The following is a 12,951-nucleotide window of genomic DNA, read 5'->3' as shown; positions in this document are numbered from 1 at the left end:
ATCGATGCTTAACCGTTTTTCTTTGTCTCTTTCCTTTTCCCTCTCTCTGTCTTTCTTGGGCGCCATAATTTAAATAATGGATTAGAAGAGACCAAATTAACTATTGATCTTTCTTTCGTGACACATAAATATATTCAGATGGCTCTTAAGAACTTGATATACCAAGCCAAAATGTTAGTGGAGAACAGTATCAATAGGATTGTACAGGTTCTTAGTATGATCACCAAGATATTAGAGAAAAAAAAAAAAAAAAAATCGTTTGAGGAACATCAAATCAATATAAAATAGCTTGTTGTACTTCAATATATCATAAAGCGGCTTCGGAGGGAAAAATAAAGTTCTCTTCAGTGCTTAGGTGTGTAAAGGCATAGTGTGGAAGTCCTCAAGACCAGGGTTCAATGCAGTATTACATATCCCGGTGTTTACCGGTATAACTATTATAACCAAATCTGGATAACTCTTGTACCAGAATAGAGAAAAAAAACACTGCTCACCCTTCTGTAGCGATATTGTGGCGATGTCAGATATAATCAAAACGCCTTAAAGATCAGGCTATCTTCTGTTGGCGCCACGCCGCTCGCTCTTACCGACAGACGCCACAAATATTCTTCTGGCGGCTCTACACCGCTTAATCTGCCTTCCCACGGCGTTCATGCCGTGCTTACTTCACTTGCCGCGGCGTTCTCACCGTACTTGCCGCGGCGTTCTCACCGCACTTGCCGCGGCGTTCTCTCCCACACCGCCTCCAATCCTCTCCTACAGCCCGCTTCACTGATCGCCCAGGTCCAGGCTCCCACGGTCCCGGCGCCAGCAGCGATTAATCGCTAGATCGCCGCTCCGATCATCCGCCCAAGGTCCAGGTCGGCACCAGCCGCCGTGTTACGCAGCACGTAGGACGTGCAGCGTGCTACGTCACCACATCCATCATCCTCGACAGACTGCCTTTCATTTATTTTAATGGAGTGGATATAACAATGCCAACATATTTATAAGAATAGAAAAGCTGTCCAGCATGTAAATTCCACTTATTTTCGTGTGCGATCCATCCCTAGCACAGTGAATGTAGAAGTCCTCTATAAATACTCTTTCCTAATTTATCTTTTGATTATATTTAGCCGCCCGAAGATCCCTCTTCCTCTCAGAATTAACACAAGGCATTCCACTTTAGAAGTGTCCTTTATCATTTTTTCAGCTAGTACACTAAAATAATTTGTATGGACCTCTACCGACTCACTTTGTCATTGCTACAAGATAGTAAAATCCCAGGGACAATAAACTTCACATAAGTCCATCAAATCCAACCCTTTTACCTAACCTTCCTTTTGATCCAAAAGAAGGTGAAACAAACAGTGCCCAGAATTGTACCGCATATTCAAGGTGAGGTCTTACCATTCACATGTAAAGAGGCAAGATGATATCATCCTCTCGTTAATCAATACCTCGTTTTATGCATGCCAAGACCTTATCGGCCCTTGCAGCTGGTTGGTGGCATTGCACACCGTTGTCAAATCTGTTGTCTACCATTATTCCTAAGTCCTTCTCATTGGTAGTTTTCCCCAAGGATATTCCATTCATAGTATAGGTTGCATTTTTAGTATGTTTACCATAATGCATAACTTTGCATTTATCTATGTTGAATCTCATCTGCCACGTGTGTGCCTAGTCCCCAACTCTGTCTAAATCTTCCTGCAAAGAAGAGACATCCAGATTAGTCTGAATTACCCTGCCTAACTTTTATGTCATCAGCAAAAACTGTGACATGGCAGCTTTGGAGATCATTTATAAATGAATTAAAAAGAAGAGGACCCAGGACAGACCCCTGAGGCACTCCACTTAATACCTGCGTACAGTCTGAAAAACATCCATTCAGAACCACCCTCTGCATTCTATCTTTTAGCCAATTTCCGATCCAAATACAGACATTTGCCCCTAAGCCTATTTCTGTTAATTTGTAGAGTAACCTTTTATGTGGAACCATATCAAATGCCTTATCAAAGTCCAGATAAATCACATCTACAGCCACACTCAGATCTATATTTTTACTAACTTCTTCATAGAATGCTAATAGGTTGGTTTAACAAGACCTTTCTTTCACAAATCCATGTTGACTTATACTGATTGGATTCTGGATCAAGATATGTTCTTGAATGTATACCTTTAGCAACCCTTCAAAAGATGTATCGACTACCGATGTTAGGCTTACTGGGCTGTAGTTGCCCAGTTGATATTTTGATACCTTTTTAAATATGGGCATCTGCCTTTACGCCAGTCTAATGGAACTATGCCTGAACTGAAAGAATCCCTAAAAGATCAGTAATAATGGTTGGGCCAGAATTAGGCTTATCTCTTTAAGTACTGTTGGGTGTATACCATCCGGTCCAGGGGCCTTGTCAACCTTAACAGTATTTCATTGCTTGAGCACTTTTTCTTGTGTCAGCCAATCCCATGTTTGCTGCAACGGTTCCTTAAAATTAGCCAGCAGGGTTTCCGTCATTGGCTCTTCCTTGGTATAAACAGAAGGGAAAAAAAGCATTTAAGATGTCGGCTTTCTCTCTGTCCTCACTAACCAAATTTCCAGTTTCAGATAATAACGTACCAACGTTCTCTACCTTTAACTTTTTTCCATTTACATACTTAAAACATTTCATGGGATTGGTTTTACTTTCCTTGGCAATAAGTTTCTCATTTTCTAGTTTAGCCATTTTAATCTCCTTTTTGCAGGCTTTGTTGGCCTCTTTGTATGCCATAAATGATACTACTGACCCCTGGCTTTTATAATGCTTATATGCCAATTGTTTATTCCGTATTTCCTGTTTTACTTTCCAGGTAAGCCACATTGGTTTTGATTTGTTCCTTTTGTATTTGTTTCCCATAGGTATATATTGGGATGTGTAACTTTGCAATGTGTTCTTAAAGGTATTCCATTTGTCCTCTGTGTTTAACCCAGAGAACAATCCATCCCAGTCTATATATTCCATGGTTGACCTTAGCCTGTCAAAGTTTGCCCTTCTGAAATTGTGTTTTGGTAGAGCAGTTACCCATTTGCTTTTTGTGTGTATGTATGTGTATATATATGTATGTATGTATGTGTATATATATGTATGTATGTATGTGTATATATATATGTATGTATGTAGGGCTGCAACTAACGATTATTTTCATAATCGATTAGTTGGCCGATTATTTTTTCGATTAATCGATTATTCGGATAAAAAAAATTACATTTTTCATTTATTTTAAATTATTTAATAAATTAACATAGGATGTTAAAAACAAACGGCAGAATAAAAATGGTTTCTTGTTTTTATTTCCCCAACCTGCCCCCCAGTTATGCATATTTGAGCCCAGGCTTGCCACACTGCCCTCCCCGACATGCCACACTGCCCTCCCCACATATGCCTTATATACCCTATATGCCTTATACCCCCAGATATGTCACTCCGTCCTCCTCAGGTATGCCGTATAACCCCCTGATATGCCATAGTTTATCATCGATTTTATCGATTAGTTGTTGCAGCCCTAGTCCTGGCTCCTCAGTGGCCATACGGGCCAATTGGGGGTCAATTTTTATTAAGATAGACCTACGTCTTTCAGAGGATAGTGACACATTAGTGTTCCCTAATAGGCACATTAATCGTTGCAACCATCCACGTATAACATGGACATCGACAGGAGTGTGTGTGTGTTAAGGGACTCCTCGGTTAGATCAAACATTTTCGTGACAGGTCCAACCAAATCCAAAAGCCTGTCTTGGCAATTTCTAAATGGTCTATCCATCCCTTTTTTGGGATGTTTGCCAGATTTTTTCAGATATTGGACAATTTCCTGATCAAGTTCTGGCGTCCAACAAACCTTATTAGCCAACGTTGGACGGGGGCATTCAGCCCGCATTTTATTCCTAGAGGCCTTGGTTAAAGGTTTCCGGACCCAATGCTCTACAAATTTAGCTACAGTGGAATTTGGAGTCCATTCGGCTGATCTAGGATGCCTGATCTTCTCAGGATTAAAAAAGGGATTCCCTAAGGAATCTACTAAGCCAGAATCTGAATCTGATCCAACCTTTTCTGAAGGATCACCACTATTGTCGGCATCCTCCCATTCAGAGTCAGAATTATGATCAGGCTCTGATTTATCATCATCCACCTCCCTATCACTAGTTTCAAACGAGTCTGGTTTTGCTCGTCGAGAAGGTTTACCTCTGGTTTTTTCCTCCTCCCCGGGGTGAGGGTTTTTTGTGTGAACTTTGTGCACATGTCAGAGAGCTGCTTGAACTTTGCAGCATACGCTTAGATTTGTCTTGGTCCAAGTTACTCTTTTTAGAAGAGTGAGTAGTGTGTTTCCTCTTCTCGAGTTTTTTGCGAGGGGTATAGTCTTCATCTGAATCACTATTAACATCTGCTACAGACCAAAAGGTTTCAGTAGGAGATAAACTAGTTTTCTTACTCTGAGGCATAGCTTTAGACATTGCCACAGCAGCTGCAACAGATTTGGTAGGGTCTGTTGCATATTAATCATTGCTGCATTAACAGCATCCTGAACAGACTTCTGGACAGAGGCATCCAAAAGGGCTTTAATTTGCTTCTCAGGCATGTTATCAACTATGTTAGATAAGTCCTCTTGAGAGGAAAATGCAGATCCTTTAGAGGTCATGACAGATGTAAAGGATAATAATCTGAGGGGAAATATTTTTGCCACAATATACTTATATATACTATACTAATAACTGAGGGTAAAAGAACACAGGGAACTAAAGGCCAATGAAAACTAATAGAAAAATGAACTTCCCACACTAAGGGGAAAGAAGAGGCAAGCAGACAGGCTAAACTGATATTTCTGACAGGAAAAACGCTGTAACAGCTGGGAATGGAGCCTGCCCAGTAATAAATATTCATAAGACCTGTTTTCCTGCCCAAATTATGAGGCGATACAAATATACAGGGACTAAATGTATAAAATAAAAGGTACAGAGATTCAAAATAAAGGTTGTAAATATGATAAGAATATATCACAGAAATATAAAGGAAATTAGGCTAACACCAGAACATTTTTTGTCTTGAGAGAAACACAAAATTGTACTTATCTCTGTGCTGGAGCAGCAAAGAAAGAGGAACTACACTCTGTGACTTTACCTTTTATAGCCTGTGCTGCACTATGATTGGTTATCAGTTATCTAGGTTATGTTATGCACATGTATATGTACTTGATAAGTTTTTTTCTCTTTATATATGTTTTAAAAAAGTTTACTCCATTTTTGCTGCTATTGGGAGTAGTAAAGAAAGTAAAGCATAATACTCGCCTCCTGTCTTTAATGAAATTAAAAGGCATATAGCCTTTCATTATGGTGAACATAGGAGCAATTGTATGGAGCCTCTGAATTTTTTAGGGGGTGTTGCTAGATGCCTCGATGTTGAGGCATTGCAACAACACCAGTCGAGCGAAGAAAGCCAGGCATGTTAATTGTCGTGTCAAGTGAATTTTCGTGAGTTGTCGTCAAGGGGTTAAATCTATTTAAAGTCTGCTTCATTTCTCTCTTTGCCCCTCCTCTATAACCTAGTTTAAAAAGTGCTCTATCCATCTAACCATCCTCTCCCCTGATACTGTCACCCGTTATCACATTTACATCACCTTCTCAGCCATTCATTGATCTCCCTAAGCTATTGCTGTTTCCTCTAAACCAATCTCTTCAGCATCCTCAGACAAACTAGCAAACATGATGAGGGGAACTAGCTGAACTAGTATACCTGGCACAAATAACCCAGCTCTCTGCCCTAGAAACCTCTTCCTCCCATCTCCTCCCTCCTCTACACTGACCCCTGTCCTCTTCATGTTGTCTGTATCCCTTAGTGTTGCCAACATAATATGTTGCATTTTATACAGCAACCTACCCATAGGGATGGCCCCTGGGGAACTTGCTCCAAGAGTGTCTACATTTTGCAAGTGGCCCTCGAGACGCGGCGACACAGCAGAGGGTGGTACAGTCTGACCAAGGGTGGAACGGTCCAAGGAAGAGACTCCACCAGGGCAGATCTCTGCCATGCCTGAAGGGCAGCGGGCATGGGAAGGTCATTATCAGACATGATTGCTTCAGCTATCTGAAAAACATGCAATGAGACAGAGTTGGTGACAAGCATAGGCGGGGGTCACCCGCTGGCGCCAATGAGGGTCACTCAGAGGGCCAGGATCCCATGCTAGAAGCTGGTCCAAAATACTTAGGGGGTCACCCTAAAGGGGCGACCCCACACATCCCTAAGTGGAGTGGAGACTCTACAATATACACGTGGCCTAGACCATGACAATTGCCAAACTACCAGGGTAGTGTCATAAGGCAGGCAGGCTGTACTACATATATACAGTGTACAGCCTATATAACAGTGTAAATTTGCTGTTCCCTTAAAAATAACTCAACACACAGCCATTAATGTCTAAACCTTGGCGACAAAAGTGAGTACACCCCAAAGTGGAAATGTCTAATTGGGCCCAATTAGCCATTTCCCCTCCTCTGTGTCATGTGACTCGTTACTGTTACAAGGTCTCAGGTGTGAATGGGGAGCAGGTGTGTTAAATTTGGTGTTATCACTTTCACACTCACACTGGAAGTTCAACATGGCACTTCATGGCAAAGAACTCTCTGAGGATCTGAAAGAAAGGATTGTTGCTCTACATAAAGATGGTCTAGGCTAAAGGAGATTGCCAAGATGCTGAAACTGAGCCGCAGCACGGTGGACAAGACCTTACCGCAGTTTCACAGGACAGGTTCCACTCAGAATAGGCCTCGCCATGATCGACCAAAGAAGTTGAGTGCGCGTGCTCAGCGTCATATCCAGAGGTTGTCTTTGGGAAATAGATGTATAAGTGCTGCCAGCATTGCTGCAGAGGTTGAAGGGGTGGGGGGTCAGCCTTTCAGTGCTCAAGACCATACGCCGCACACTGCATCAAATTGGTCTGCGTGACAGAAGGAAGCCTCTTCTAAAGATGATGTTTGCCGAAGACAAGCCGACTAAGGACATGGATTACTGGAACCATGCCCTGTGTTCCCATGAGACCAAGATAAACTTATTTGGCTCAGATGGTGTTAAGCGTGTGTGGCGGCAACCAGGTGAAGAGTACAAAGACAAGTGTGTCTTGCCTACAGTTAAGCATGGTGGTTACGGTTTATTGAGGGAACCATGAATGCCAACTTGTACTGTGACATACTGAAGCAGAGCATGGCCCCCTCCCGTCAGAGACTGGGCCTTAGGGCAGTATTCCAACATGATAACGACCCCAAACACACCTCCAAGACGACCACTGCCTTGCTAAAGAAACTGAGGGTAAAGGTGATGGACTGGCCAAGCATGTCTCCAGACCTAAACCCTATTGAGCATATATGGGGCATCTTCGGAAGGTGGGGAACGCAAGCTCACTGGGGGAATGGAAGAGGACTCCAGTGGCAACCTGTGAAGCTCTGGTGAACTCCATGCCCAAGAGGGTTAAGGCAGTGCTGGGAAATAATATATACCTATATGTATATGTCTGATACCATTTTAAGGACTCTGCTGTGGTCTGTTAATTAACCCTTGCTCTGCTGATTATTTTGCGTTATGACTACCAGACTTGGCTTGACCCCTGGCTTGTCTTTTGTTGCTGCTGATGTAGATCACATTTTAAAGTATTATGTGTGACCTTATTCCAATCAGTTTACCAATTTCTATTTATTTGGTATCTATGCTGTACAATATCTGTATTAGCAGGCATGAACAATAACCAAACTAAATAATTTGAGTCACTAAAACGTACATATTCTTTGCTGTGTTGTCTGTTTAAAGGGGCACATTCATTGAATTCCGAAATGGGATGCTAAATGTTTCGCCTATTGGAAGGAACTGCACTCAGGAGGAACGTGATGAATTCTATGAATTGGATAAAGTAAGTACAGTTCATTTGATCAAACTCAGCACCATTGTCACAAATATTGCAGTAACAACACAGGTTTGAGTATGAGACTAAGGATTTTTGAGAACAGCAGATTTTTGAAAATGGTAGAACAAACATATTTAACCCATAGAGTGTACTATTATGTCCTAATGATTGTGTGCTAAGTGACCATGAAGACATAATAGCACATCCTCTGTTTTTATTATTTTTAATATATACATTGGCAGGGATGTTTCCTTGCCTTACCTGAATATCTGTCTGGCCTGTTTCATAGTATTTTACCACACAGCGTACCGGCAGATTTACTGTTACAGGCTCCTGAAGCTCCTTCCTACAGTTCACTATGAGGAAAATTAATATCTACTTTGTGTGTGGGATTACATTTTGATGGATCATACTAACTAAGAGGAGCTAGTATGGATACATAACAAGGATTACTAGGATTCACAGGATAGGATATTGCTGAAGTTTCCCTGTTTCTGCTGACTATTAGTTTGGCAGGGCCCAGTCCTGTTAATGTGTGGTAATTTTATTTTCTCTGATATATGGTAGTTTATGTGTGTATATATATATATATATATATATATATATATATATATATTTATAGTTATATATTCTCGTAGAGCAGTTATCGGCGCTAATTTTACATTGTTATACTGTTTACTGGGGAGCTGAATCTGTGGAAAGAAGAAGCGTCATCAATCACGTGAAAAAGTGAACAATTGTATAAATACTTTCCAAACAAGTACTGCCGCTGCCCAATCAACACTCCTCAAAAATGTTCAGGATACAAGTACATATAGGGAAAAATAAAACAAATAGTGTAATATATTAAGATACTAATAATATTGTGTGATAGAGTTGCACTTGCAAGTTAAAACATCATAAGAAGCTCATCAAAGTTGAAAAGTAGCAAGGTTTCTTTATTTCTTCCTTTAAAATCTATAAGACAGATAAAAGCCCAAATGGTGCAGTATCTTCTTGTATATCTTTAATATAAAAGCCAAATAATTTACAAAAAGTTGGCATAACAAGGAAGTTATGCATATGCGCTTAATTGGGGAGAAATCCCAATGGAATACGAATGATGGTAAGCATCTGTTGTTTATTCAATATCTCAACGCGTTTCGCCCAACCAGATATATTGGCTTCCTCGGGAGAATATATTTTAAATGTCAAAGTACGTGAAAATAAAATCCAATGGAGTTCTGCAGAGTCTTTATGCCGTCATGCCGCTGTTCCTTTTTGTAGTTCTTGTTGTACGTGACGTCCTTCCGTTCCATCCTTCCGAGGTTGTATGCGTTCAGGGACATCTGTTACATCGAGAGCAAATCCATGTCCCCGCTTGCTCTTGTTAATAAAGTTCAATAGAAAGTTCGTCCTCATATTGAGATGGGGGGGGGGTGATTTCATATATTCGGATTTTATTGGTTGTCCTCTATCTATTGTCCTTCCTCTTACCCACGATATGTTAACTAATGAGGAACTCGAACAGATGAAAAACGGAGCAGCGGAACAACCGAAAAGGAATTAAATTAAAAGTACTGTAGGATAATTATTTATATTATTCTCTTTACATTACATGGACATGGATTCGACAGATCCTCCTCTCGATGTAACAGACGTCCCCAAACGCATGCAACCTCGGAAGGAGGGAAGGACGTCGCGTACAACAAGAACTACAAAAATGGAACAGTGGCATGAAAACATACAGACTCTGCAGAACTCCATTGGATTTTATTTTCACGTACTTTGACATTTTAAATATTTTCTCCTGAGGAAGCCAATATATCTGGCGAAACACGTTGAGATATTGAATAAACAACAGATGCTTACCATCATCCGGATTACATTGGATTTTTTTCTCCATTTAAGCGCATATGCATAACTTCCTTTTATGCCAACTTTTTTGTAAGTTATTCGGCTTTTATATTAAAGATATACAAGAAGATACTGTACTGCTGACTCAGAGCATTAGGACGGCAGCAATGACGGCTAGGGGAACCGTTTGTGTAACCAAAGTATCCTCTGTCTTCACATTTTCAAATGAAAGGCTGAGAGGCCTGAAACAATGGGACATTGTCCTTGTGATAACAGAAAACCTCAGGGTCCCTATGTTTAAAAGTTTACAACCACTCGACTGTTTCCCAAAAGTGCTCAACTGATTACTGCTTACTCAAGTGTGTGTTTTTCTTTCTTTTAATATCCATTTATGTTTAACAAGTGATTCTAAATGTACTCCTCTGAAATACTATACATCTGTTTGGTTCAAGGCATCACACATGATGGGGTGTCCTGGACTGGGGGGACATCTTATTAGGGAGATCGATTAATCGATCCTTGTGTGGAAGCTGGTAAACAACATCGCCTCAATGGTGTCACTGTCAGGGACACCATTGAGGCTTAGGAGGCGATCGTTGATACCAGTAGAATCGTTAGTATTGTTTAAATATGTCTAGCCCATATACTAAATTCAAATGTCTGCCCGTCCATCTCCTAACTTTATTGGCTGTCTCTACAGTAATAAACTACTCGATAAATAAATACGTATTTCACAGAATCACAATACTTTAGGAGATGGGGGTACAAACCATCACAACTCTTACCCTTAAATTTTAAAATTGACATAATCAATTTCCTTCAATTCCTGGGATTGAAGGGATTAAAACAGATATCCACAGCCATATTGCATATGGTGGATGTTGACACCTTAGGAAGGAATCTCACTGGGCCTCTACTTCAGTTTTTGGTGTTCCTGAATGCCACAGCATCGAGGCGTTACAAGATTTTTTTTAAATGTGATATCCTGGGAGTTGTGCCCCAATAGCAGTCAGAAAAAAAACTGCTCAACAAAAGTATATATTTTTTGAAAGATGACATCCCAAAGTGTTTTATTTGGGGCATTTTAACACTTTTTATTTAACCATTTTAGTGCCAGTCTGTCCTAAACATTGCAGTAAAATTTCATTATTTTTTTTTCATTTTTAACAAACCCATTCAATCCGAACACAGTATTTCAGTATTTTTTTCTCCTGGGTACATAAAATGACTGAAACAACTTGTGATTTGTATTTAGAAACACCCCCCGAGTACAGGAATACCCCATATACATGGGTAGGGCATGTCCCTTTGGCACTGCGGGTTCAAAATTGGAACATGCGCATTTCAGTTTTCAAACATGGAATTTTGACAGATCAGTTTGTTGGGTCCGGCCTCATCTGAGACACGTAGACGTCCCATATTTCCTTTTAACCCCCTAAAACTATATATTTCCTAAAACTAGACAGCTCAGGGAATCTAGTTAGGGGCATATTGGCCTGTCCCATGCAACTGATTCCACACCGGCGCCTTCCAAATTTAGTCTAACAAAAAAGAAAAAAATTTCACATCCATTTTGTGGTTTCACCATGATTATTTTTCTGAATAGATGTGTGAAAAAACAAAATAGGCCTTGTTTTGTGTTCAATAACACCCCCCCCCCCAAGTACAGAGATTCCCCACATGCATAGCTAAGTCATGTTTCTCAGACATTGTCAAAACTGGAACATGCGCATTTCAATTTTTAAACTTTTAGGCCGCTGACATTGATCAGGGAGACCGATCAATAATCAGCGACTTACATAGTTACATAGGCTGAAAAAAGACATGCGTCCATCAAGTTCAGCCTTTCCTATATCTGTTAATTTGTTGCTGTTGATCCAAAAGAAGGCAAAAAACCCCCCGGTTTCCCTCTTTCCAATTTTGCACTAACCAGGGAAAAAAATTCCTTCTTGACCCCAAAATGGCAGTCAGATTTCTCCTTGAATCAATAAGCTGTTTCCCCATAATTAAAAATTATATCCCTGAATATTATGTTTCTTCAGGTATCCATCCAGTTGCAGTTTAAACGTCTGTACAGACTCCGATAAAACTACCTCTGCAAGCAGAGAATTCCACATCCTTATTGTCCTTACTGTAGAAAATCCTTTCCTCTGCTTTAGTCTAAATCTCTGAACGCAATTCTTCCAGTCTGAACGCATGACCACGTGTCCTATGCATAGTCCTGTTTATGAACAGATTTCCACACAATGGTTTGTATTGGCCCTGAATATATTTATATAATGTTATCATATCCCCTCTGAGGCGACGTTTTTCTAAACTAAACAGATTTAAATTAGTTAACCTTTCTTCATAACTATAGTGCTCCATTCCTTTTATTAATTTTGTAGCCCGCCTCTGCACCCTTTCTAGTGCTATGATATCCCTTTCTAGTGCTATGATATCATCTTTAGACTAGGTGCCCAAAATTGCACAGCATATTCAAGGTGTTGCCTTACCATTGATTTATACTGCTTCATAAAATGTCACTGACAAGTGATCAGTTAATAATTATGTATTTTTTTTATTAATAATTTGTGTTTTTTCATAATTACCCTAAATGACCCCTCTCTCTTTGTAGGGCAAGGTCATCCAGGGGCTGCCATAATGATCAGATCACTCCTATTGGCCAGGACTGATCTGATCATCATCAGCCCAGCATTTGACCTGGAAGCACCCTGGACTTGACCTGGAAGCACCCAAAGAACGCTTTCTCCCTGTCCCTGAAGCTGCCTCTGGCAACTGGGACACAATCTCAGTAGACCGGAGATTGCAGGGAGGAATCTGTTTGATCAAAGGGCTTGTGGGGAGTGATCAAAGGGCTTGTGGGGGCTCTGTGAGTTCTGCTTGGCTTTTGCAGTTGCATTTAGCTTGTACACACAAGCGAATCCTGATGTATGCAATCCTTGATCAGCGCTTCGAGGGTGCATATTGCTGTGCGAGATGTGTGCGGGTTGCTCATTTGGAAGCACAAATCCTGAGTCTAGAGGAGCAACTGGCAACACTGAGATCTATTGACAACTTGGAGAGGAGTCTGCTGCTCACTGAGCAAGCTCTCTCGGGGGTAGAGGTGGGGGAGGATAGCGGGATGGAGGTACAGGACAGTCAGGCAGCTAGCTGGGTTGCAGTTAGAAGGCGGGGTAGGGGGAAAAGTGCCAGGGAGGCTAGTCCTGATCTAGC

General features: G+C 40.8%; 1 protein-coding gene across 1 annotated transcript in view; it reads left to right on the top strand.

Annotated features, from left to right (window-relative positions):
- The window catches only part of LOC149279327 (phosphomannomutase 2-like), a 108,330-nt gene that overhangs the window by 79,884 nt on the left and 15,495 nt on the right, over positions 1–12,951 (top strand). Inside the window, exon 5 of the mRNA XM_089501321.1 lies at positions 7,806–7,905. Coding sequence (XP_089357447.1) covers positions 7,806–7,905 — 100 coding nt within the window. The remainder of the gene's footprint in view (positions 1–7,805; positions 7,906–12,951) is intronic.

The sequence above is a fragment of the Sceloporus occidentalis genome, unplaced genomic scaffold (assembly GCF_023333645.1).
Source record: "Sceloporus occidentalis isolate IW3139 unplaced genomic scaffold, rSceOcc1.0.p SCAF_171, whole genome shotgun sequence".
Taxonomy (NCBI): Eukaryota; Metazoa; Chordata; class Lepidosauria; order Squamata; family Phrynosomatidae; genus Sceloporus; species Sceloporus occidentalis.
Note: the sequence above shows the minus strand (reverse complement) of the source record. Positions and strands in the feature narration are given on the sequence as shown.